Consider the following 27,513-nt stretch of genomic DNA (forward strand, 5'->3'; position numbering starts at 1 on the left):
GATGAGAGCAGAACATGAACACAACAGAAAAGAGAGCGAATTTGAAATAATGAATACAGCAAAAGAGCAATGAAATGAAATACAAGCAAAAGCTTTAGAAAGTAGAAAGTGTTTAGAGGTTTATTTTTGAAAGGTAAAAACCGGAAGCTCTGTGGTCATTCTCACTGGCTTGATTGGGATTTCGGGTGCAGACGAACCCAAACCGCGCCCGCAACAAGGAAGTGTGAGAGAGTTGCGAAACCTGACAAGCTCTAAAGTATTCTGATAGTTTCCTCCCCAGGAGTCGGATCGTGTTTTATCTTCCACATCCGACATCACAGAGTCTGTGGAAAAACCTTAAAAATAACACACAATCTGTTCCTTCCGTCCTTCTTCCTGGGCCTGTGGGATGTCTGCCAGGGCTGCATTGCATTCACATGAGAACTGAAGTTAGTCTTCAAATATAGCCAACTTCAACAAGGAAGCTATGAGAGGAATGTGTCCACTCTGCCAGCAGAACGACATCTGCTATGTGTCCTTTAAATATAATAAAGAAAACAACTAATAACATTTTTAAGTCGAACCCTGCTGCATACTGACAAACTGAACCTTACAATAAATTAGCCTTTTTATCCCCCATACAATCATCACTGACGAAATGAAGCATAATGCGTCCAGAAGATAAACACCATGAATCCAAAGTGAAGTGATCACAAACTGTTGGGTCACAAGACCTTCTCCAACCATGAGGACCCGGTCCCATTGGTCTTACTGTTACAGAGAGCGTGTTGGAGAAGTTCTGCAGAAGACCTGAAACTGCATGAGAAAGTTGTTTTGATTGGAGCTGGATAAGGACGTGATGGATAGAGGCCGAATGACTGAACAAACAAAGTGTGTGGAGGACATGACATCCAGTGTTTCTGTCTGTCCCTGTGTAAATCACATACCTGACTCATGAGGTAGGGAACAAATAACACGCATCACTTCACTGCAGCTGGTTTGGTCCATGACACTCTGAGAATCTCCAGAGAAAGGACTGAGATTAAATTCCCACAGCAGATTTTGAAATACACTGCCATAAATTGGTTTGTTACAGGTTTGGATATAGACTGCTTCAATAATGATTAGTTATACTTCATAGTTATTGATTTATCGATTATAATTATTGCCATAATTATTATACCCACAGCATAACTCATTTCTCATATGGGTAAATGATTATCTTCTATATTTAAGTCACTCAATCTCAATCAATGATTGGCTAGAACATTGTTAGTTATTATTTAAAACATTGTGTAACTGTATTGCATGACGGAGATGCAGTAACAAGTGTTGAAGCGTGCATATACAGTGAGTTAAAAATATTTCTGTTTTATACTGAGTTGTACGGTATTGAGCATGATGTCGTGCAAGGAATTATTTTTGTAGAACAAAATCATTCAGGCCCAAATGCACCTTATTTTGTGCCGGAAGAGGTTACGAGTGGCTGACAGGATACCTGATCAGAACAGATAGTGAGATTACAATGATAACATAATCCTGATTGCAGGTTCCTGTTTAGCCTCTAAATTGGTCTCTTCCTCTTCCGCGCACCACATATCTCACTGCCTCTACTTGATGTCTAATGATGAATCACTTCTGGTCACCAAAAAGCATCAGGCACGCGTCGGCCTGAGTTTAATGATGACTTACACATGAAGCAATACCAAGGTGTATCTTTGTTATATTGTCACCATGGAAATGTTAAGGATCCCTTCCAGACATGCTTTGTGAGATATTCAAATATTCATACCTCCACCAAGGAGGTTATGTCTTCATCCTTGTTTGTTTGTTTGTTTGTTTGTTTGTTGGTATGCTTGTTTGTAAGATAACACAAAAACCACTGGACAGATGATATGTGATACTTGATCATACATTTGTCTTAAACTCAGATTTAAGGTAAGTACTGAGAAACTATAGCCTTCCAGCAGATTAATGTGAGAAAAACCTTCTTCTGTCAAACTGCACAGAGGAATTTCACACTGCAACATCCAATTAAAGTAACAATAAGCAGAATATACGCTGTGCAGTGGCAGATTCATGTTTATATTCACAGTGCTGTGAAATTTAGATTTTGCCCATTGAGCAAATCAATACTTCTAAGATTAAAAATCTTCCAGTTCAAATTTCTAACCGGCACATTTTAAACACAGGGCTGAGGTCACAACTTGGTGCCTGCACGATCCCGAGTCTCCCTCTAGTGGCCGATCCAGAAACTGCTTTTTGGCGCAGAGACAAACCTTTTCAAAGAATCGTGAGAAACGAAAGTGAAAGCTTGTTTCATTGAAATCGACCAGTATGTATCTGTTCCTGTTGTGTTCGGTTTCACTTGGTCAGTGTTGGTAGCCTTCAGCTTGCCTCTCACTTCAGACTGCACAGTTCATATTGGAGCTTCGCGACTTCAAGTACAACAACATGTCAGGGGTCGGGAAAATCGATGAAGGGTTCTACTCCAGGCAGCTGTAAGTACCACAGACTAATACTTGTGTTTAACTGCTTGGCCCACACACATGCACTGTTTCTGTCACCTGCACAGGTATGTCCTGGGTCATGACGCCATGCAGCGGATGGCCAAAGCCAACGTCCTCATAGCAGGCATGAGGGGACTGGGAGTGGAAGTGGCCAAGAACGTGATTCTGTCCGGAGTGAAGTCTGTCACTGTCCAGGACGAGGGAGACACCGAGTGGACAGACTTGTCCTCCCAGGTACTGACTCTGGGATCTGTTAATTCACAACATATATGAACGCAAGGCACTTAACAGAGACCAGTAATGTCAAGACCTTATTATACTGGAGGAACCCATCAGTTTCTTCAACAATCTGCCTTGACCGGTTGGGGTGAGAGGAGAGAAATGGGGGGAGGGGAATGGTGGATGGAAAGAGAGGAGAGAGGAGAGAGAGAGGGGAGGAGCGAGATAGGGAGGGAGAGAGAGACCAGGAACAGTCATATCATATTTAAACTGTCAGACTGGTTGTTGTAATGAAAAAAATACGTGGGGTGTCATGTCATGATGATGTCATCAATGAGAGGATTTTATTTTTCCAAATGTTTTATAGTATTTGCTTGTCTGTTTAAAAAGCTGTCGGATTCAGGATGATTTTATGACAACAATAATGTCACTTTATTGCTTAATAATACTACCTCAATGTTTGACTTTTTTTTCAGTCTTACTTCAGATGCCACATAAGTAATGAAATAGTTGTATAAATGTACCATATTGCCCATCATGAATACTGATAACCTAGTTGTACATGTGAAAAAGCAGACGGATATGCATGGAGTATAGTGGTATTTGTAAATCAATTTAATTTTGTAAAAAGTAATCCATAACACAACTTGTAATTGGGAGTTTGATGCTTCATTCTGGGAAACAGCTGTTGACAAGATTAAAGGTGGAAGATTTATACCATGTCAATGATTTCGTTTCCCCCCAGTTCTTCCTGAAGGAGTCCAATCTGGGTCAGAACCGAGCCACGTGCTCCCTAAAACAGCTTTCAGCCCTAAACCCCTATGTGCACGTGTCAGCCCACACTGCACCACTGGATGAGGAGCTGCTTCTACAGTTTCAGGTACTTGACGAAATGGTGCATCATGTTGGAAACCTAGAAATATGAGCCTTTGTTTGTGTTATCAATTTCCGATATGATTTTTCATCCCAAAAAAGCTCAGTACACTAGTTAAAAATTCCATCTGTTCCTGCTGCTCGTACTAAACTCCCACTCAGGGCGAGCACAGAGAAATATTCCCCCCTCAGCAGATGAATGTGAAAACAGCCTTCTGGGGTCAAACTGTGCAGGTACACCATTCTGCACAGTGAAGGCCAGACATTCAGGTAACATACAACCACCACAACACACTGAGTGGAGAGAGCCTGTTGTGTTTCAGGTGGTGGTCCTCACTGACTCCTCACTGGATGATCAGAAACGCTTTGGCGACCTCTGCCATTCACGTGGAGTAAAGTTCATCGTGGCAGACACCAAAGGACTGTGTGGGTAAGTGTTCAGGACAAACTGTCAAACGTTGATTGGATGCACGGGGGAGAAGGAAGTGAAAACCTCATGGTTTAATATGCAGGCAGCTGTTCTGTGACTTCGGGGAGGAGTTTGAGGTCTTGGACCCGAATGGAGCGATGCTTGAATCCGCAATGATACAGAGCGTCTCCAAGGTAAAGTCTTTCATTTGGATAATTAAGGTATATTTCAAGGCCCTGTTCAGACCTGGTATTTACATCCGTCCTGAGAGATCCAATCACAAGTGGACCGTGTTACGTACGTCTGTTCACACAGCCGGAATGTGTCTTCTGTGACCTCTCGTGATTGGATCTCACTTCTCCACTCTATATGCAAATAAACACGTCTGTCATTTCTGTTTGCGAAGAACAAATCATGTTGTTTTCAACCCAGTCTGAGTTTACATATGTGTCCGATATCACTGTGTGTTTGTGTGTGTGAGTCGGCATGAGTGAGGGAGCAAGAGAGAAAGGTGTCGGAAGGGGCTGAATGAACGAGGATGTAAGAAAAGTATTATTCATTATGTGGTGATCTGTGTTGATTTAGTGGCGTTGGCTACAAATAAGTTAATTTACGGGAAACACAGAGCTGTAAAATATGTTTTGTCCATTATGAAACTATAGCTGGTCAGAGGACGTCAGGTGAGTAGGTAGGCCTTCATATGTGGCCAAGGAAGCGTTGTATTCACACAGCAAAAACAATGTGGCCACCTCTGAATGTGGTCTGAGTGATCGGCTCTCAGGACCCATTTGGGTATGTTCAAACCTGTACTCAGTACTGACCACGTCAATCAAGGCGGATGTTAATACCAGGTCTGAACACCTGTCTCTGACCTGAAATTTAAATGATTCCTAACTTTTTTCTAAGGTGTTGTAAATGTAAATGTATGGTTGTAAATGCGGTTTTTATTTTAGAATAATCCTGGAGAGGTCTGGACAGACGAAAAACACAAGTTTGCAAATGGCACTAAAGTTTATTTCTCAGAAGTCAAAGGCATGACGGAGCTCCACAGCATCAGCCCAGTGGAGATCACAGTCCGAAGTTAGTTATTTTATCGGCACTTCTCGTTTTTCCATCTGCAGTTTCTTTCCTCTGCTTGCAACACACAGTCTGGTCACGAGCCACGCTCAAGTCTCACGCATGACATTCAACATTTTAAACCTCTCCTGTGACCATCCCAGTAGAATTTAAATGATTTATCGCACTGTTGACTGAAAACGGTTTATGTTGCCTTCATCAACAGGCCCTTACTTCTTCGGCATTGGTGACACTTCAGCCTTTTCTGAATATGAAGGGGGTGGAGTAGTGACTGAGGTTAAAGAGCCCTGCATGTTACGTTTTGTAAGTATCAACATTTAGTTTGAACTTTCTTGAGTTCTCTTTTTGAAAAAACTGTGTTGACACTTGATAAAATAACTCCCAAATAAATTTCAGAAACCACTGAGTGAGGCTCTCTTGGATTTTGAACTCCTGAACATGACTGACTACGGAAAACAAGCCAGGCATAAGACGCTGCACTTGGCTTTCCAAGCTCTCCACAGCTTTGTGAAGAAAGAGCAACGTCTGCCTCGTACTCGGTCTCAGGTCAGTGAAGGATCAACGATGTTCAACTAAGTTTACAAAACAAGTTGTATTATTAGTTAAAATCATCGTTCCCCAAAATCAATCAAATTTCACACACTTATAGATATCAAGGTCCTAAACATGCCTGATTTTCTTTCATCAAGACCCATGAATTTTTTTTTCCTCTTAGAAATCAGTGAAGATGTTGAAAAACGCCACATGCTTACAATGTTAAAGGACAATAAATCCTGGATCCCCGAGAACTGCACCAAAATTTAATGGGTTGTTTCCTGACCCATAAAATATCCTTCCACCAAGTTTTATGGTAATCCAATCAGTAGTTTTTGTGTAATCTTGCTCATAAACAAACATACAAACCAACCAAGAAACTAACAGACAGGCGTGAAAACATGAACTCAGATGTTTGTTGAGTTGAAATTAAATCTGTAAAATTGAGGGAATCTTTACCGTATTATTTTTACTCAGTTGTTGTGGCTCAACCCTGTATAGTCAGATGCAGATGTCCTGGTTGCCACGGTGGGAGAGCTGAACGCAGTGGCACAGCTGGAAGAGCTGGATGAAGCTGCTGTGCGAAACCTGTCCTACACAGCCCGGGGTGACCTGGCCCCTCTCAGCGCTTTCATTGGAGGCCTCGCTGCACAGGAAGTCATTAAGGTGAGGTCACAGGTCAATGGCTGTAACATAGTTTTGTCTTTTGGGTTCTGATGAAGCCTGTTCACACAACATATGATATACTGTGTGGTGGAGGTGTGTATAAAGTGGCTGATTGTACTTTGCTCTGTGCACTTGCTGTAATGTACCTGCAGGCATGTAGCGGGAAATTTACGCCTCTTCAGCAGTGGCTATATTTTGATGCACTGGAGTGCCTCCCTCAAGAGGAGAGTCAACCGGCAGAGAGATTCTTTTCCGCAGTACGTAAAGAGATTCCTCAAATTCAACGTTTCACATGTGGGAAACAGGAGCAGTCAGTCAGATCGATCTGAGCCGGATTCACCTCTAATCGAACTACTCTTGTATTTGTCTCTGGCAGAAAGGCACACGGTACGATGGGCAGATTGCTGTGTTTGGGTCCGCGTTCCAGGAGAAGCTTGAGAGGCAGAAGTATTTCCTGGTGAGGCCCGGTGGTCAGAGTCGTCCAGCAGGGGGCGCTGTCTCTCTGTGCTGTAAATCAGGGTCTCCAGCTGTGTTTGGCTTTTGATCTTGTCTGGTGTTAATGTTGGCAGATGCAGGAAACGGCTGTGATTCAGGTGGCATTTCCTGCCGGCGTTGACCTTTGGGTGTGCAGGGGCCGGGCAACAGTGCCGAGTCCTTTCTCTGTTTCCTCTCACACTGTTATTTTTACTGTTGTTTACTGCCTGTGTGTGTGTGTGTGTGTGTGTGTGTGTGTGTGTGTGTGTGTGTGTGTGTGTGTGTGTTTACCACTGTAAAAACGTCACACTAAGCATCAGGCAGTGAAACAAGTCATTAACAGGACTAAATTGATTTATAGTATTCCAAGTATTCAGTATTCAACATTTTGACAAGTGGTAACATTTGGTGACATTCATTTGCACTATCCAATTCATTTAAACTCATTTTATTTTGTATAGCACCAAATCACAATATACATTATCTCCTACATTTTACACAATAAGGTGAGGACATTACAATATTAAAGAGAAACCCAACAGTAAACACTTGGTGACGGTAGAGAGAAGAATCTCAAAACTGTTATTATCCGACCTATTATACTTTTATTTTGATCCTCCCTCTATCTTGTCTTTTTCAAGGTCGGAGCTGGTGCTATTGGCTGTGAGCTTTTCAAAAACTTTGCCCTCATGGGGCTCGGCGCAGGAGAAGAAGGGCAAATCACCGTAACGGACATGGACTTCATAGAAAGATCCAACTTGAATCGCCAGTTCCTGTTCAGGTCCGAGGATATTGGGGTGAGAAAACTCACAGTATCAGTGCGTCACAGTCTCCTCCATGTCCCGAGGAATCCATCAAAGCTCAGTGGCTCTTGTTGGATCTGGTTAAGGGGAAAAGTCTGAGTTTCTACTGGTGGGACAGACTGGGGGTGCCGCTATTCAAATAACGTTTGTCCAACAAAGCAGCTGCCATGTTTCCATCATTTCTTGCTACTTTGTTTTGTATGTTTGTTTATTTCAGGAGTATATCAGGCAGCTGATCTCTCATGTCTACCATTGTCTGAACAACTTATGGAACACAGTTAAGCACAGTTAGTGGGTATGTTGAAAAAAATCAGCAACCACTCTTAAATCCTGACGAGAAATTGGCTGGTTCTGCTTTTATATAAAAGAAGAGGTGCAAGACATAAGAAAGATACTATATGAGTTATTAACGTCTTTTTTGGCCGTTTGATTTTGCCGATTCCTTGGAAACGTTTCACAGAAATATAGATATTTATTTACAAACAACATTTTGCTCTGATCTCACCTACGTTGCTCACATACATTATCTCCCACACACACACTTGTCCGTAAACAGAAACCAAAATCGGAGGTAGCAGCCAAAGCAGTGCGAGAGATAAACCCGCAGATGAGAATCACAGCTCATCAGAATCGCCTGGACGCTGACAGTGAAGAGGTGTATGGGTACGACTTCTTCATGGGTCTCAACGGAGTGGCTGCAGCCCTCGATAACGTGGAAGCCAGTGAGGACTCTTACCCTGTCTCCATTATTCACTATTCATTTTAGAAATACATGTTTGACTGCAAACACTGATGCCTCTCTGCTGCCCAGGGGTCTATCTTGACGGACGCTGCGTTCAACATCAGAAGCCGTTACTGGAGGGAGGAACTCTGGGAAGCAGAGGTCATACTCAGGTGGTGGTGCCTAACCTGACAGAGTCTTATGGACCTGGCGAGTCAAGTTCCAATGGTGCCATCCCACTCTGCACGCTCAAGAACTTCCCTCACCGCATCGAGCACACTCTTCAGGTTGGATGTACAAAAATATCCATTAAGTAGTTTTGAAGATACTAAACTTTAAACAAATGTCAGCCCTGAGGTGGCACTGGAGTAAATGTCAGCAGATCAGAGGGTTCACCCTCTGGATACCATGAATCAGTGGTAGATCTAGGATTTTAATAAATCGGGGGCCTTTAAGGGGCCACAATTTACACAGAGGGGTCGATTATATGTCCAACACTCATGCACAGTTCTTTATTCAATAAGGTGCACATTTACGTCCTTCCACCATTCAGGTGGACATTTGCGTTCACACATGCACGTCCTCCGGAGAAAGACGAAGGAAGTAGAGTGCATGTCTGAAAGCAGCTTAAGTGACGACCTGGAGCCAGTGCCCCCTGGACCCGTTCCCGGATCCGCCCCTGCCATGAATGTTAAATGGAAATAGATCAGATAGTTAAGTGATGGCCCAACTGACCAACTTAACAACGTTGGCATGTATACAGTCAGCTAGTGTAGCTAAAGAATGATCCGAATTGAATCGAGACCTGTGACACTGTCGAGAAGAGAATTACAAAATATGTAATGACAAGACTGGACTGCTATCTAAGTTTTATCACAGGTTTTCTTGTCACACAGTGTGTTGCTATTATTATTATAAAGTGTGATGTGTATCCATCTGACCGATCGTAATAACTATAGTCACATGCATTTTTTCACAATTTCTTTACACTAACTTTGCTGTGTAATTCCTTCAGTGGGCCAGAGACCAGTTTGAAGGATTGTTCAAACAAACACCTGCAAATGTGAATCTCTTCCTGAGGTAAGACGTGACGCCGTCCTCATGTGATTTAACGTTTTCCACAACAAACGTTGCCTCCAGCAGCATATGTGAAAAGCTGCACACACCAATCTGCTGTCTCATAACGACCACTGGTTGCTGATTTTACAAGGCTTTTTTACGCTCTCTTACAAAGCATTCCAGGGCTAATGAAGTGGTTGGAGCTCATTATTTTGTTTTATAAACAGGAAAACGTGCGGTCGGCTTTCAGCAGTAAACCTCCAGTGAAAAATGACATAAACAGTCTGAACTGCCAAGGCTCTACTCTGTAAACTATCTTTCACAGCAGCTCTGACACTATTTTCTCCAAATAGGGGATCGAGCCTTTCAGCTAAGCAAAGCCTTTTTGATTTAGAAGCCTCTGCTGAATGGAAAACTGATAGATGGATTTTTATCATAAAGCATTGACCTAATTATAATGTAACAGCTTGTCAGTGACAGATCTGAGCTTCCAGTCTCACACTGTGTCTGAGCTGTGGGCCTCGGAGCCGTCCCTAATCCAGCCATGTTTCTGTTTGTTTTGGGGAGCTCTGTTATAATCTCCCCTCATTGTGAAGTACTTACACTTTCTGTCTGTTTCTGTAGAGAAGCAAAAAAAACATGACTGGAGCAGATTGCTCGATAGTTTCACAAAGCCAACAAAGTTTCTTTCATTACACTGATGTTGGGAAATTAAAATGTCTTTCATGTGTTTTGGAATTCCCCCCCAAAAAAAAAATTCCTCAGAGGCCTTATTATTGCAGTGTTCTGTAGCGCAGTCATGGAAAGAACAAGCATTCGGACGTTTTCATGGGGCAGGTCAGCTACCTGTTGCAGTCCGGTACATTTTAAGTCATACTTAATGAGGTTGTGGAAAGGAACAGTCATGTTTTGTGTTTCTCTTCCACTCGTGCACCTCTTTGCAGAACTGTGACTCAAAATGTTCCTGTTTAGACCTGTCTGGGTGTAGCTATGTGCAGAGGAGGCAGATCCCCCTTTTTATTTATTTTTTTAACACTGTATGGTGAGCTGTCCCGGCTTGTGGGTATAGACTGACCAGCACACTGCAAATTCAACACACCCCATTTCCTCTATGAGTCCAAAGCCGAACACTAAAGGAATTCCGTCTGAGTCACGAACAAGACTACGCCCTAATTTACAAAAACCTGTTTAGTCATTCTTCTATGGCGCTTTTTGACTGAACACTATATTTTTCCACGAGGACTTTCCCAATTTTCACTTCTCCAGGTCAAATGTTCCTCCCCCCTCGGTTCAACTAGTGAGACATCAACAACGAGACAAACTTGTCCTGTCTTGTCTTTCTTCACAGTGATTATGACTGTCTTAATAATCCATAAGGAATTGCTGCACTGTTTCTTGCAGTGATTCGGGCTTTGTAGAGCGGACTCTTGGCCATGGAGACGCTGAGGCCTTGGAGGTTCTTGGGGGTGTGTGGCGCAGCCTGGAGGACATGACAACTGGAGGAAAGCGTCCAACCAACTGGGAGGACTGTGTGAGCTGGGCACGTTGCAGATGGGAGACTCTGTATAACAACGACATCAAACAGCTCCTGCACTGTTTTCCTCCCGAACACGTAAAAAAAATCACACAAGGGGAAAATGTCACTGACTAAAGGTGTAATTTATGTTTATGGACACAAGGGGGCACTGTTGTGAGTGTGTGTCTGTGTAATAGTTCAAGTTAAATACTGCAGTGCAGCACAAAAGTGCAAAGAGATTCTGAGTGGTCGTAATATTGTTTGAAATATTGCAACATCTTTTAATATTGTGACTTATTTCTCTTTAATTACAACTATACTCCCGTTATATAAAAAAGTTACAACTTCTTCTATTCTTTTGAAATTATGACTTTTATTATTAGATTAAGACTTTTCTCTGGTAATATTACAACCTATTTTCTCATTAAGTTACAGCTTTCATCTCTTAATATGATGACCTTTCTCTTGGAAATTATAACTTTATTCTTGTAATGTTACAACTTTATTCTGGAAATCTCAATATCAATTTAAATGGCCCTAATACTCTGTACTCTCTACTGTCGTACACATTTATTTTCCTTCCATTTGCTGATTCAGTAATGCAGCATTTTTCTCCAGGCTCAGTCAGGCTGACTTTTATCTTTTTGCTTGAAATCTGAACTACTGAAAGGCCATTGCTGATAAATATCTCTGCAGCAGCTCTGAGGGATTGTGATCTGTTGAAGCATGCAGACAGAGGGATGTCACATGTTGCTGTCACATCTGGGGGTTGGGGGGTGGCAGGGACAGCTCAGTAACAACCTAAACAGACCCTCACTAACCCCCAGCCTCAGTCCAGAAACAGGACCCTACCCTCACTATACATATGTGTCCCCACAGGGTTTAACAGATCTCTCTGAACGAAAATACAAACAGCAGGAAACTCACTTCCCTGTAAAACTGTTGAGAAGAACTCACCTATGACTTATGACTTTCGACAATAATATTATATTATCTCAACACACCATCGAAGAACTCTCAGACATTTACGGTTCCAACTTTTAGTTTCTCTTTTTTCACAGTTCTCTTTGACCTGGTTACCTATCAGATAATTGTGATTACATTGTGCTCCTGGAAAGTCAGTTTTGACCACAGGCTCTCTGAGGAACTAAGATAAGGCAGCTAATGTCAGTTAACGGCTACACACCAACCTGACAGATACTGGCACACAGGCGTGACACACGGCCGCGCGCTTGACATAACCGCGACTTTAGTGGCCGGGGGCCAAGTGACCGTGGTTCTGCATCTGTGTTTAAACTTTGACACATGGCTGAATTTGAAACAAGACGTATGGAACAATGTTGAATTATGCATCTTAAGTGTGGTCAGTTATTGGTGTAAAGGCCTCATATTGTCAATTGAGACAAATACATGCTGTATTTATTTTTTTCCGGCTGATTAATTACAGTCGTATAATTATCAAGCAATAGACGATTAAGATTTTAGGAGAAATTAAATAAATGGATTACAACTTATGAATCAGTGAATTGATGTAAGTATTTTTTCACTGTTTGATGATTCAAAGAAAGTGATGTTTTTTTGTGGTTTTCTGATTCATAAACGTAATTAGAGATAGTACAAGATACAATACAGGATCATCATTAGTTGTGATTCTATTGTTTTGTCACCTTATCGACTTATTAGATATTCTTGCATCAAACAAATCACAAATCATAGAGTTGCCTCAAATGGTCTTTATAATATGTACATCGTATGATACCCTCTATCCACAGACTTGTGATTTAGATAAGAAGAAACTCCCAATCAGCCTTTTGAAGGACAAAGCATTGTTGGCCCCTGTGTTGCCTGTAGGCCGTCTGAGGCTGAGCTTGTTAAAAGGAGAATGTTGTTGATGCCTTTTGGCTGCAATAGAAAACACCCCTACAGTGAAAAGTGCCACCACCAGCACCACCAGGACACTCTCTCTTTCCCAGCTTTTGGGCCATTTGGCAACATCAAAGCTCTCAGGCCCTTTGTTGTTATTGGACTCACAAATTGTGTAGTCAGCACACGAGTGATAACAATATTAGTCTGGCCGTTCTCTGGGAAGATTTACTGACCTCCTGCTGTGCCAGAAAACTAAAGACAGGGAGGATTGTGTTGTCAGGAAATGTATTGACATACTGTGCTCGCCATGCATTATGTGAGATGACTGTGTCACTCCTGTCAAGAGCCCGACCTCTAAAAATTAAAAAAATAAAACTCTTTCTCAGCATATCAGTATCTGTCAGAATAAAAAGGGCATAAAAGTTGTGCATTCATGTTTATATAAAAAAATATATATATTTGAACCTTTTCACTCCCTAACATCGTTATCTGTATTTATGTTTGCAGCCTTTTTCAGCTGATCATTGGGATAAAGGTGTTTTCTCCTGCTTCTCTTTAGATGACCAGTGGACTCGCCTTTTGGTCTGGAACGAAGAGATGCCCTCACCCGCTGACCTTTGACCCGAACAACGTGAGTAGTTTCCTGTCCAGTTCCTCAGACCAAACAGGAGGGACTGAAAAAAGCCACAGTTTTCAGTGATGATCACTCACATTCCTTCTTTATCTGCTCGGATAGAGGCTCTTCCTCACTCCGACCATAAACTGGATTCTTATCTGAGCTGTGAACGCAACGTAACCTGTGTATGGACAATAAAAGACAGATAGTAAACAATGCTGACTACCTAAACTAACAAAGGAGGTAATTGTCTTATATCAAACTGTCCATCCTCTAACTCAGAGGCCTATATTGCACTAATAGTAGGTAGAAAGAAAATTTGTAGAGTTGACCTCATCTCTTCACTCTCTGAATTATATTTCACCTCCTGTCGTCTCGGTTTTATCTCCATCACAATTTCCTGTTGCTCTTCCATCTGTGTGAAATGTTGCCAACGCATCTTTTTTTAACAATCTCACTTTTGACAGGCAGCGCTATGTTTATTTAGAAAAGTCTACTGAAGAGTAAAATACTGAATGATTTCGATTCTACACCAAGTGGGATATTGGTCATATTAATTGCTAAATATTTATTTAAAATTTTCTTGGGAAAATAAAAATTGTTGGACATAAATCCACAACTTAAACTAAACTGTCATTATCATATTATCTTGTATCTGTATTTTCTGTTTCATGCAGGATATATTTTTTTTGTTTTTTGTTAAATTTTTAGCGTGTGTATGTGTGTGTGTGTGTGTGTATAAGTTAGCTTTGGTTACAGCTTGTGTACTGGAAGTTAATTGGCCTTAATGCACTACCTTAATATCATTATTCTAAGGACTCAGTGCTGTTGTCAATTTCAATCCATCATTTTCTTTTTCTTTTATAATCAGAGTTGTTTCCGGTTCATCTATTGATTCGTCTTTGAAATTATTCTTTTTTTAAACCTTTATTTAAACAGGTAAGTCCCATAGAGATCTCTTTTTCAAGGGAGACCTGGGTACATTAGTGCATCAATAACACAAGGTTACAAACAATTTGAATGTGCATATACATCCTTACAAAACAATAAGAAATTGTTTTGAAAAGTTTGGTCTCTGTTAGCTGTTAGCCGTGCCGATAACTGGTGTGCTGATTATTATTATATTTGGATGCTGTGTTTCAGGTGACACATATGGAGTATGTGGTGGCAGCAGCAAGTCTCTATGGACATATCTACGGGATCCAAGGGACAAGAGATGGAGCCTCTATCAGAACAATCTTAGAAATTGTCCACGTCCCATCTTTCACTCCCAGCTCCTCCGTAAGGATTCATCTCTCTGACACTGAGATGCAGGAGAGCAGGGGAAATGAAAGTGATGACGCAGGTGAGCTATTACCCCTCGCTTTTATTTCCTGTTATTACCTCACGTCCTCCCAGGACATCTTTTATTTACTATCTCTGCCTCTTTGCACCAGGAAAAGCTCGACTTGATGAGTTGAAAGGAAAGTTGGCCTCACCATCTCTGAAAAGCTCTGCCGCGCGGATGTGCCCCATCGACTTTGAGAAGGTAGGACCAGAGTGTAGTGACAGCTCTGCTGCACACGCCACAGATGCCGTAGACAGAGTGGCAGCTGAGCCTTAGCAGGGAGCGACTCTCAAGTCTATGGGCGCTTTCAGAGTATGTCTTTTTTGTGGGGGGGATCCTCAGTGACCTGAATCTGAGCTGTGCCCCAACACAGAGCTTCTGTGTTCACTGTTTTAACACCCTGGAGCTAAGATGTATATTTTGGAACTGTACATCCTGTTTGCAAAAGTAGTAAAAAGAACAGTTCAGTCAGCCAACACACATGGAACCGATTTATTTCTGAATGGGCCAATGTGAGAGCTGTGATAACACTGTTTTATGAGAGATGCAGTGGAAAGAGAATTTCTCCCCTCAACTGTGTCGAACCACATCTTTGAAGTGACACACTCGGACCCCTCAGGGCAGATTTCACTCTATAACATGTCCTTTGTGCTTCTGTCCACCAACTCGTCACTATTTTTTTTTTTTTTTTGCACCTCACTCAACAACTCATCCGTCTCTGACTGGACTTCATTAGGTTTTGCAGACGTGTAGATCAGTGCATGCTTTTACAGATTTGTCTACACATGTAAAAATCTCAATACACTTCAAAATGTCATCACACATTTACAGATTAATGTACACATTTGCAAACCTCAGCTCAGATTTACAGATCCATACAACTCTGCACACATATGCAAATATTAATGCTACAATATTGGCCCAATGGAAAGCTGTTTACTTCAGGTGTGGGGTGCTCCAGGTTCAACAAAGAGCAAGCGGCACAGGAAAGATGTAGTTACTGTAGTTGCAAAGGTGAGTGAGCGCTGCTTTCAGGCTGCTTGATTAAGGCTCTGGTGAAGCATTCAGTGACTCAGGTGAAGCAGTAATGAAGGCTTATGAGGTAAGTCAGGCACATATCGGATGTCTTGAATAAAAAATGAGATCCCCTCGCCCTCTTCTTCATTTTTATCCCTACATGCCGAGGTCATGCTGTGGATAGATGGAATGTGTGTAGGAGGGATTCAGAGGCATCGGGTTGCCAGCTCGGAGCGTCCTCACAATCCCTAAAGCCATCCCTGAGTGACAGTCCCCTTCCTTGCCTTTGTACAGCCACAGCAGAAGAGGCATGACCTCACTGGCCAAGTCCATCACAACAGAAATCTGATTTCCACTGCATTCTGATGGGGTGACCGAGTCATGTATTAGAGTGATTTAACGGACGAAACAACAAAGCCTTCAAAGCTCAAAGCGGGCAAACATCACAGGGAATGTCAGGCCTCCGAGCAGTAATGTAGCTAATACCGAATGTGGAGTTTCAAACCTGGAATTAAAGAAAATAATAACAGAGCTGTATGTATGTTTTGTTGCTGTGTTTCAATCCTTGTTAATACGGATGACTGATATGTGTTTAACATCTGATCTGGCACAGGATGACGACGGTAACTTCCACATGGACTACATCGTCGCAGCTTCTAATCTAAGGGCCGAGAACTACGCCATCCCCCCAGCAGATCGCCTCCAGGTCAACATTTTCACTACATGCATCATCTAATAACCTTGCGCTGAAGGATAGAAAACATAAGAGGAAAGAAAGATGAATTGAGAGGTGGTACGGATTTCGAAAAAGAAAAAAAAAATGTCGCAGACCCCCTCAGGGTCATGTTTTGAGTCCGTGCCGCACACACCTGCCCCAAAGCCACAGAAACGGCCTGCTCGCCTATTGTTCCGGGAGCAGAACTAATCACAGCACTTTACCTGTCGCCTGGGAGGTGACACCTGAGCCAGGCCTTGTACCAGCCGCTGCTGCTGCTGCAGCTATGGAGGGTGGGGGGATGGGTACTGCTGAGTGAGGGGAGACAAAAGAGGGTTACCTTTTGTAATCGTGCAGAGACCACATGCTGCATCTTGTTTGGGAATAACTTTACCCTTACTCACCCTTTAGTCCTGTTGACATAAATGCGTTCATACATTATACCTACACACTTAGCCCATTATCAGTTACTGTAAATACTGTAAATGTTATTATTAGGATATATTTTCCAAAACTGATTTTATTTTTATTAACTTGCCACCCCCTCTTCGGAGGACAAATTTATTCATATGCATTTCACATTTCAAATGCAAGTTCAAAACATAAAGTTTATTTACATGGTGTTTGCTACTTGATGGAGTAGGATCCTATATAACAATGCATTATATCTTATGAGCTGATCTTGTGTTTTCTATTTAAAATCATTGCTGTAAAATAAAAGCAGTGGAGCACAATGGGAGTTGAATTGATTATGAATTGATAATCGATTATATAATACTAGAATGGCACTCAGTAGAGCGCAGAGAACAGTTCCCTCAAATTCAATCAAGTTGCACCAAATTGAACACACACATAGATATTAGTTCAGCCACAAATCGTAGATACTCTTACTCTCCTGGAAAACAAAAGAATATGCTCATATCATCCCAGTGGAATTTGATTATAATGAGGATCTTGTTAAAAGTGAACTCCTCTTTGTCTCCTTCACAGAGTAAGCGCATCGCCGGGAGGATCATCCCCGCCATAGCGACCACGACAGCGGCAGTGGCAGGCCTGATGTGCCTGGAGCTGTATAAAGTGGTGCTGGGTCACCAGAACATCGCGTTTTACCGATCAGCTTTCATCAACCTGGCTATCCAGAACATTGTTATGTGCCTGCCGAACCAGCCCCCGAAATTCAAGGTTAGAAACAGCTCCGTACACCCACAGGCCATTTTTAGTCACACTTGTTGAAGCAGTCAGTCACCTCCAGGACCTGAGTGAGGCATTTTATACGGCCTGACAGACCCTTACTGTATCTGCATTTATAATTTAAGCCTGTCTGCTTAGTGGATAAATCCGTTGAGTCCTTTGTAGGTTTACTTATTTCCTCTCTGGCTGGAGAGCATTAGGGCATGAATCAGTGCTCTCAGCGTAACAGACCACTGCTAACTCTCAATCACTTGCATATAAGCCATGTCTTTAGCCGGCTCCATATAATCCTCTTGGTATTTAAGTGTAGGTAAGTAACAAATGTCTGCTTCTGTGTTTATACAAATTAAGTGAATTCAAGGCAACTTTAATTCAAACGAAAGAGAAAAGAAAGAGGCTTGTTCTCGTAAGTCAAGAGTCTTTTAGGGTCAAATTGTTGTATGAGGTCAGACAAGGTTCATTATTGTCTATCGCTCTTCATTAAAATGTCTAGAAACGATTAGACTAACTATTACCGACATTCAAATCCAAAATCTTTTCACTGATTTGTTTAGTAAAATGTTCGCCCTGTAATTAAATTCACTCACCTGTAAGGGGTCCTGCAGCCCCCTTAGCGCCCCTAGCTTGTCTCCTATAATGTTTGACTTTAGACAACTCAAGGTAATGGCAAGTTTCATTTTGGTCTCCATTTAAATGTGTCATATTTTGCACGTCTCTGCTATAACTTCCAGGGTAAACGATGTGTGACAAAGGGGAAAAAAACACACTGCTAGTTAGTTAGCCAGTTAGCTGTTTTAGCCTTCCACTGTTTGTATTGGTCGCTGGTCGCTTTATTGTCGTTTGTTGCGTAATACGAATAAAACTTTAATTCTCCTCATCTGTGAACATGATTTGAACTCCCATGATCCTATGCTGCTTTACGTCATCATCCAACTAGGGCTGTGTCTGAAATCACTCACTCACAATTCCCTTCACTATAGTGACTTCTATACAGAGGACCATACAGTGAGCTCATTGGGAAAAAGAACAAAAACACTTTCGGGCACGACTCTGCACATTTTCTCCACACTGGGCATGACATCATTGTCAGGATTATGACGTACAACAATAACAATGCCGGACGATAGAAAATCCCGCAGTAAATTTTAGATGTTTATTTTACACTTAGTATTAAGACCTTAATGTAAAAAAACATGTTGAATGTTCATCTTTAAATGTAGAAATAAACTTGTTTGTGCTGTGATGTGCTGCTCCTATTACATTTATAAGACAGGTCGGGTTGTTCCTGCTGCCCTCGCTCCTTTCGTCTCTCCGCCGCGAGTGCAATGCATGATGGTAGATATTGCTCAGTTAGTGACTATCGGTTGTACACCGTTTTACACGATGCATTGAGAAACAACTATTGGGTATAAAATCTTCACTAAACATTCAGACACAACTACAAAATGGCAAAACTAACCGTATAGTGCACTATATAGTGATAAGCGAGTGATTTCGGACACAGCCTAGGTCTTTTGTTATTGTTTTGAGAGAACCCTAGTGGCAGAAGCTTCATACTGTACATTTACATTACAAACACAAAATGGCTACCAACCAAGCAAATCCATGGGTTATTATTTTGGGTCAAGTCTGAATGGATATGTGGTCCAATCTTCCTGCTGCCCTCTCCCAGGCCTCAATATGTTACCTCTCAGCTCAGACACTGGAGCTGCCCTCCCCAGCTCTCTCACTCAGGGCTCTGAACCTCTGACAGACAGGGGTCAATGGGGGTCAGCGTGTGAGGGTAACTCCGTCCCGCAGGACGTGAGGGTGCAGTGACAGGGGGCTCTGAGACAGTGTAGGTCTGGTTTCAGCTTTGGTTACGGGCAAAAAATGCTGCAGCTGCATAAAAGGCTGCTGTGATGACAGAGGCAGCTGTGCAGTCCTGAAGTTCCACACATGCCCTCTTACTTTTCTACAAAGACCCTGGTGTTCTCACAGTTGTCAAGTGTAAAATCGGTCAAAGTGTTTCCCCACACTTGCATAATTTTGTTCCATGTCTTCTAATATTTTCTGGACGAAACACAACATTGTCCGAGCAGCGTGGAACATTGGATCCACTCCAGTGATTGATTGCGGTCACGCAGTCAGAGTACCTGACATCATCACCAGCCAGAGGGTTTATATTCCAGTGTTGAATCATGTAGTCAGAGGGATGGAAAGACATTAGGCTTTACCAGGCTTTTTTCAGTGTTGCAGCATCAGCGTTCAGGCTTTGTGCTGTTCAGCAGAGGAAAAAGAGCAGAGGCAGGACACCACCGGAGGAAAACAAGGCATCTCTGAGGCTCTGGGCCGGTGTTTAGGGAGTTAGAGACAAATCTTAGAGAATTGGACATGGCTCTAAATGAGGAGCATGTGTGGTGTGGTTAGCTTTTTTCAAAGAGAGAAAGAAGGAGTTGTTGTCGGCTTCCAATCCCTCAACCCTCTGAGTATGAGATGGTGAGTCAGAAGCATCGAATGGCATCAGTTGTTGCAGTGAGAGAAATGATTCCAAATTGTCCATCCATTAAAGTATCTGGTTGATATGATCTCATCACAAATGTATGTAACCTGCACTGTGCCAACAAAATGGTGTCCGCCATTACATAAGCTGCTTTCAGACATGCACTGAAGTCCGCACATTTTCCTGAAGTTTTCCAGAGGGGCTGTATGTGAGAATACGAATGTCTGAGTCAGATGCTCTGGACATTTTCTAAAAATGTTCCTAGCTAGTGGGCGTGTTGATGACATCTCAAACACATAGTGGCTGCGATACTGGAAGAATACAACTATCTCAGGATGAAAAATAAGGTGCCATACATGTAGAAGATGCAGACTAAGATGTCAACCTGGAAAGACAACAAGGTTGTCGGCTGAAACTGGTGTTAAGAAAAACATGCGATGGCTGCAAATACATTTATATGTTATGTTCTGCCTCCTGCCTGTTTTACCCAGGCTCCATCCCTCACCTGAATGTTCTGTTCTTGTGAACGCGTCTGACCCTGACAATCTCCTGCCGCGTTCTTCATATGTGTCTGAAAACAGCTCTAGTTTGTCATTTCTTCAGTACGTCAACCATAATACTTTGATAACGTGATTTATGGGATCCATATTAAAATTATTAATAGTTATTTCTTCAACGTAAAGACAATTAAACCAATTTTGAACTATTAAATATTGATACAGATATCTACCTCAGTTTTAGTTGAGATTTCCTTTTCCATTTGACATTCAATATGCATTCATGTTCCAGTCTAGAGTCAAGGGCTCATATTCTCTGCAGCTTCCTGGGTGATGTTTATTGATGTTTTAAGGATGCTTGTCTTTTCCAGTGATCTCCCGTGTCTCACTAATGGTCTAGACATGACCTCACCAAGGAAAGTGAGAGCATAATGTTTAAAAACTGTATGTAGGCTCTGTTTTCATAAGTCTTTGCACGTTTTGAGCCCTGCAATAGGGTTACCACTTTTCAGTCCTATGCACAGAAATATGTAAAAGAAAAATAGGATGTAAATATGAATTATTTAAAATTGCAGAAATCCGTCCACAGCTGTAAAAGCGGAAACAAAAGCAACAAGCCTGTTAATAGTCTCTTGTATCTCTAATCTCTCCAAGATCAGAGGTTTTATTAGACAGACTTTAAAGCTGCTGCAGACGTGCAGCTGTTGAATATCACTGATCAGACATGCACTATCAAGAGCTCAGCTTACTTTTGCAATGACTCGGACCTCACCCTTCCCGAGATCAGCCTCAGTTCATTAATATCAAGTAACAGCACTCACATCTCACTGGTCGCGGCCCACCCAGTGTCCGTCCATCGTTTACCACATCACAGCGTTACGTGTTTTGCAGCAACGTGACCTTCACTGTGCCAACTCTGACAAAGAAAAGTAAGTGAGTGAGCTGATTGCTGTGATTGGAGGCTTTTGAATCAGGTGTTTTAGATGTGGCCTCTCTGTCTCCACACACCTGCTTTACTCGCACTATAAAACTCAATAAGCGACTCCCTGTTCTCCCACCACACCAAACATTTTCCAGAAATTGTTGCTTTAAAGCAGCTGTTTCCCAAAATAGGAAGTTCCCCTGGCTTCCCCCCTGCTGCCGCTGTTCTCCATATGGAGGCAGAAATATGTAAACAAATGGGAGCTGGTCGGCTCAATGCTGCGGCTCTTTAGTATCACTTCCCTCCCAGTGTTTGTTTTTCAGTTGGGGGAGCGAGGCACATGACATTAAAGAGGGAACAAGTTTGGCAAACACCCAGAGATGAACTTCTTATAAAATGGCCAGAAATACTTGCAATAAAATCTGCATAGACATCGTTATATAGTCTTATTATATAGTCTATCTAAGTAGCTGGAGTATTATTTTACTTTGCCATTGCCATAGACTGTATATAACGATGGACAACATGGCTGCTCCCAAAAAGTGAACCCACAGTATCTTCATCGCCATTTGGTGGCAGGTCATAAAACCAACCTCCTCCATGTTGAGGATTGGACATGGATACATTTTTTCAGTAACTCAATCTCCTGATCATATATTGTTCCAGACTTTGGCTCCAAATGTGCAAGATGGCAGCGTTTGTATCTGGTATATTTTGGCTTTATTTCTGGATAGTGGCAGACGTGGAAACCATTCGGGCTCTTTACCGTCTTTTATCTCATTGCTTCAGCCAGAGACAAGCCATTCGGGCTTTAACATTTTATTTCAGAATGTCAAACATAATGTCACCAAACTCTAAACATAAACTTGCCAGCAGTTTCTGCTGGCGTTCCAGCTTTACAGCTGGCACCTCTGCAGTCTCTCCATGTATGTCCCCTCTATGAGCTTAGCTCATGTGCGTCTCAGTCCTTGTGTCCCTGTGTCTCTCTCTCTGTCCCTCTGCTGCTGCCTTTTGAATCCAGGGAGAGTTGATTGGCCAACTTGTCTCCGCTGTGCCAATCACCTCTCCCTGGTTCTCGTGGAGGTGCTCACTGAGCCTCCTTCATGCCCACAGCGATATACATACATTCAAAGGCCATGAGTCCTCACTTGGGCCTTGATGGAGGTATATGCTCTGCTCTAGTTTAAAACATAATCAATGGGTCAACTGACTCAGCTTCCCAAGCTCTATAAAGCATTTACCGTCTTTTATCTCATTGCTTCAGTTTTATAACTTAACAACTTGTTTCAGTTCACTCTAACTGTTCTCATCAGTGTTGCTTCCAATAGCTGCCCAGCACCAAACAGAAGTTCGTGACTGTGCGGAAAGGAAGTCTTTGGAAGAGGCCGTACAGTTAGTCAGCCTCAGTTCACCTCAGCAGACGGTCGTGTTATTGCTGGAAACAAAAACCTCAGAAAACATAAAAGGGTATTTCAAGAGCAGCAAAGATTAATGAGTTCTGCTGCAGCTGTAACTGAGCTGCAGCCTCGGTAAAACACCACCTGAGGGTCAGGACAGAGGAGGACATGTTCAGCTGGGTATTAAATAGCTCCATCCTCAACCCCTGCAGGAGCTTGCCCAATACATACCAGCCCATGCTGTCTTTGTCTGCTGGGCTGCCTGCTTGTATGGAAATACTCCCTGTTCCGTGTCTGTGCACACATCCTCCACACACTGGTCTTAACTTTGTGCCCTTTCACGCTCCCTCTGTGCCCCTGTTCTCCAACTTGCCCTTTCAGCAACTAATTGAATTAGCAGCGTCGGAGGCAAGGCTCCTGATCTCAAGGAAGCCACTCCAAGGTCAATGCTCACACTGGTTCTTTGTTAATTGCCTGCAGAAATGACGGCTATTTCCTGCCTTCACAGGAAGCAATGTATTGAAACCAGATTTCCCAGAGAGCGCTTAACGTGATGTGGTGGTATGGTCTGTGGAGCACCAGGAGGAGGCAGGGACCTTTTTTTTGTGTGTTCACCTACGCTAATCTCTGTTTCTAATAGCATTTCATTCACACCTTGGAAAAATATGTTGGTTTGCATGTGGACAGCCAAACCTGCAGCTACTTGAGCGTGATTTGAGTGCACTTGTATAATTGGGGGTCACACATCTGTCACACAAATAACAGGGGCTGGCTTACGGGGGGGACAGGGAACAACAAAGGGGGAGATTTGCCTCGCATGTGGTTAAATCTGTGTTGGTTTCCTCGGACTGTGCCGGTAAAGGAACAGGGTGAACACGATCCACGGCTCCTCAGTACTCCTCCGGGAGCTGCGGCATGGAGCTGCATTGTGCAGTTTGTAACTCAAGACCCCATACATGAATAGTGCTCACGGGATAATGAGTAATCTGTGATCAACACAGGCGGCTTGTGCCTTCTGTTGTTTTTTTTGTAGTTGTTGTCGGTATTGTGCGTTTGGCCTTATGTTGTTAAGTCATCTGTTGGTTTATATTGCACTGTTCCACTAGTGCTGCGCTTAAGTTCCCCTTTATTCACTATCTTCCCATTTTTGTCATCAACAGGGGAATCTGCATGAAGTGCATTAGATCAGAGGGTTCAAACTCTCACGCACAGACAATAGTAGATCATTTAAATAAAAGCCCTCTGAATAATATCCATCCAGATCTTTTATACAGTTTGATTCATGGAGTGTTGCTCAGAGTTTCAACACACATGTTCCCCATTTAGCCAAATAAAAAGTAACTTGTTCATTAGCAGCTCAGTTTAAAATCCTAAATCACATCTCCTCATCTCCTACATATTTAAGACAGAGGCCAGAGTCTTTCATGAGAAACACTATAACAGGACTGCATTTCAATAAGTGAGCTCAGGGTTCAGACCTGAATCTGGAATCACTTTCTTGAAGAGTCCTTGAGCAAGGCAGTGAATCCCTACCTGTCAGAGACACTGCTCCATATAACTGACCGTGACCTCTGACCATAGTTTAACAGAAAGCATTCACAATATTAAAAAGGGCATTTCTAATTGACCATTCACAAAACCTTCACCCCGGCACAGCTGCCTGTCAAACTTTGGACTTTAGATGGTAGATGGAGCTCTAATTGATAAATAATATAAAATAGAGGGCTATCTTTTTTTTAGCGTGTTAACTTTCCAAAAAAATTTAAAATAAAAGAGCAAATGCATAAATGTATGTATTTACTGTATTCTGTTCTAATGTCAGCAGATTTTTAGCATGTCCTGCTAACTGGCTCAATTGGCTTATGTTAGCTTACTGTTCAATATCATTGCAGCTTTAGCCTCAGTTGTTAAGCATTATGTAGCCACTGATTAAACATTTAAGGCCCTTTTATATAATTTCCTTTATAAAATTAGTCTGAAATGTTACAAACTAAGCAGGAGGCAGCATTTTTTTATTGAGCAGTTTATAAGATTCAGGGCAGCTCGAGTTCATGCCGATCCATCATCTTTGGCATCCTCTACGTGGCTCCTCTCTTTTATCCTGAGATATTTACAACCCCCCAGTTTTGTCCCTATCATGTGTCAGAAACGTCATCAACTCACTCACTGTAAATTTTCCTGACATTTTTTATGCAGTTTTTTTCAAATCTTCCCAGTAACTATTTTACTTGGGGGCCAACAGGAAAAGTTCTGGAAAATGTGCAGAGCAACATTTTCCAGAACTTGGTTCATTACATCTATAGATCTTTTCCATACTGCTATATGCACATATCTTTATGCACATATCTGTGTTCTCTAATGGAAAAAGAATGAAAATAACTTTGTACTGGTCTTAAAGCCACATGCATGTGCTCATAAAGGAATTGGAACAGTTATTGTGCATTAACAGATTGTGGCTGCAGGGTTATTTACCCATTTACTAATGGGTGTTTGTTATTGATTTTATGCTAAGTGTTGGCTTTACCTCCAGATTATTTTCCCTTAATTCCCTTAAAACATATGGCAAAGGTCAGAGTGGTTCGAGGACTGAAGGCTCAATCATCTCTGGCAAATTATATATAATTTAAAATAATTATATATGTTTAGTTGTGGTACCTTTACATACTGTTTATGCACTTTTGCTGAAATAAAGGATAATTGAGAATTTCCTCTGCTGTAACTGAGCGGATGCAGCGTCACTGTGCCCCATTAAGTGTCCGATTCCCGGTGAACCGTATGAAAGTCTTGTGTCTGTTTTACTTGCTTGTGTCCGACATCAGATAAAGCAACAGCCTTTTAACCGCTGACAAGGAATGGACATCGTATTGACTCACACATATCAATAACTCGCTCCAGTGACCAATACATAGAAGCGTTACATCTCTCCACACTGCATTACAGCACACAGCCAAAGAGAGTGACCTTTGGTTACTAAAGCAGCTGATCGATGCTACAAATTGGGATGTGACACCAAAGGGCACATTGATCACAGTTTACATCCAGAGCCATAAGCTCATGTTGAATTGAAACTTGTCAGTGACACATTCGTAGATGTTACAGCTGTGTCCCAGTTCCACTATACACACCAGTATGGACTTATAGTAGTATGCATCAAGTGTTCTTTACCATTTTGTACAGGAAATAAAACAATACATACATTAGTGTAAGAGATCATTAATATTATTCATATATCGACAAAACCTCTGTCAAAGAAACGTGGACTAATAGACTTTTAAGCATTTATTAGAAATGACACACTTGTGTTTGGACCATCCCATAAATCCCTATGCAACATTTCAATGAGAATGAATGGCTTTTTAAGTGCAACAGCAATCGGAGAAATACTGTGTGAGTGTCTCTGCAGGCTCCAACGTGTCCGTGGCCCATTTGTAAGAGGAGCGTTTTATTGACTCAGACCTTCTGCCCCAGGTCATCTTCAGTCAGGTGGAGCGCCATTATCTTCTCATTTGAAAGACAATCACATTGAGATTCTGTTTGCTGTTTTACACGTCAATGGAAGCCTTTCAGCGGCAGCGGGCTGAAATGAGCCTGTGGGTCACTGTCCTGAGGAGCGTCTGCATACTGCTGAGCGGGCTGCTCCTCCTCTTCTTCCTCCACCCAGCACCACCAGCATATATCACATTCTTCAAAGCATATGGTTAACAGTCTTAAATATGCATTGCCTTTGATACAGATTGTTCCATTTATAATGTCTTAAATAGACAGTGTGTAAAGCTATTGTCTGACATGAACTCTGGAAAATGTCCAGAAAATGGTGTCACATGTGAAGAACGCACGTATGAATACAACTGGAAAATGTCTGGAACATTCAGGCCAGGGGTGGAGCCTGGGTGGAGCACGCAGGAGGCAGGACATAATCTATATATCACACTGGAAATCACACGTTTTTGCACGACACCAGCATCTGCCCTCATCGCCAAAAGCGCTTGAATCTCGTCTTCGAATCTATGTCTGTATCTTCTACGTGTTTGACACCTCTTTTTCATCATAAGATATTATTCTTTTTGTTGAGTTCTGACTCCGAGATTTACGTTCTGATGCAGAGCTCCTGCGGAAACTTTCAGGAAAATGTCTGACAGCAGCTTACAACTGCTGTCCCATCAATTCTCTGGGGTGTTTGCATTTAATCGCAGAGGGCTGCAGTGAGCAGTTGGAGGTCCCAGCCATCTGTTTCTCCGCTGCACTCCAAAGAGAGTGTGGATCAATAGTGATCAGGTAGCAGATGACGCAGACAAAGGGCACATTTTGCATGACAGTGCTGTTGTCCCTCTGTAAGAAAGAACAGGAAAACACAAACCAACATGTTCCTGATAATGTACAGTGGGACCCAACCCTCTGAAAGCACTTTTCACCAGCATCACGTCTGATTAATCTGCCTCAAAACAGGATGCACATGTGTTATTACTCTGAATCATGTGATTCTAAGAGGTCAGGTTAGATAAAGCATGTGTGGGTTATTCTGGCTGGAAAACAATAACACTGAGTGAGACTGTGTTGGCCGAAGCTTTTTGTGCTGAATTGAAAATGATGTTGGACTCAGTTTATATACAGAAAGACTGTAGCTTTTCAAGGTAATTACATTT

General features: G+C 42.2%; 1 protein-coding gene across 1 annotated transcript in view; it reads left to right on the forward strand.

The window, feature by feature from the left end:
* The first annotated feature begins 2,278 nt into the window (after positions 1-2,278).
* uba7 (ubiquitin-like modifier activating enzyme 7) overlaps positions 2,279-27,513 on the forward strand; it is a 34,726-nt gene continuing 9,491 nt past the window's right edge. Inside the window, exons 1-21 of the mRNA XM_035151538.2 lie at positions 2,279-2,480; positions 2,555-2,723; positions 3,454-3,588; positions 3,905-4,011; positions 4,094-4,184; positions 4,944-5,070; positions 5,273-5,370; positions 5,464-5,613; positions 6,103-6,267; positions 6,420-6,524; positions 6,644-6,724; positions 7,383-7,538; positions 8,101-8,266; positions 8,356-8,552; positions 9,281-9,345; positions 10,726-10,936; positions 13,266-13,337; positions 14,466-14,667; positions 14,759-14,850; positions 16,280-16,372; positions 17,372-17,563. Coding sequence (XP_035007429.1) covers positions 2,434-2,480; positions 2,555-2,723; positions 3,454-3,588; positions 3,905-4,011; positions 4,094-4,184; positions 4,944-5,070; positions 5,273-5,370; positions 5,464-5,613; positions 6,103-6,267; positions 6,420-6,524; positions 6,644-6,724; positions 7,383-7,538; positions 8,101-8,266; positions 8,356-8,552; positions 9,281-9,345; positions 10,726-10,936; positions 13,266-13,337; positions 14,466-14,667; positions 14,759-14,850; positions 16,280-16,372; positions 17,372-17,563 — 2,721 coding nt within the window. The 5' untranslated portion in view covers positions 2,279-2,433. The remainder of the gene's footprint in view (positions 2,481-2,554; positions 2,724-3,453; positions 3,589-3,904; positions 4,012-4,093; positions 4,185-4,943; positions 5,071-5,272; positions 5,371-5,463; positions 5,614-6,102; positions 6,268-6,419; positions 6,525-6,643; positions 6,725-7,382; positions 7,539-8,100; positions 8,267-8,355; positions 8,553-9,280; positions 9,346-10,725; positions 10,937-13,265; positions 13,338-14,465; positions 14,668-14,758; positions 14,851-16,279; positions 16,373-17,371; positions 17,564-27,513) is intronic.

This window comes from Hippoglossus stenolepis, chromosome 3 (genome assembly GCF_022539355.2).
Source record: "Hippoglossus stenolepis isolate QCI-W04-F060 chromosome 3, HSTE1.2, whole genome shotgun sequence".
Taxonomy (NCBI): domain Eukaryota; kingdom Metazoa; phylum Chordata; class Actinopteri; order Pleuronectiformes; family Pleuronectidae; genus Hippoglossus; species Hippoglossus stenolepis.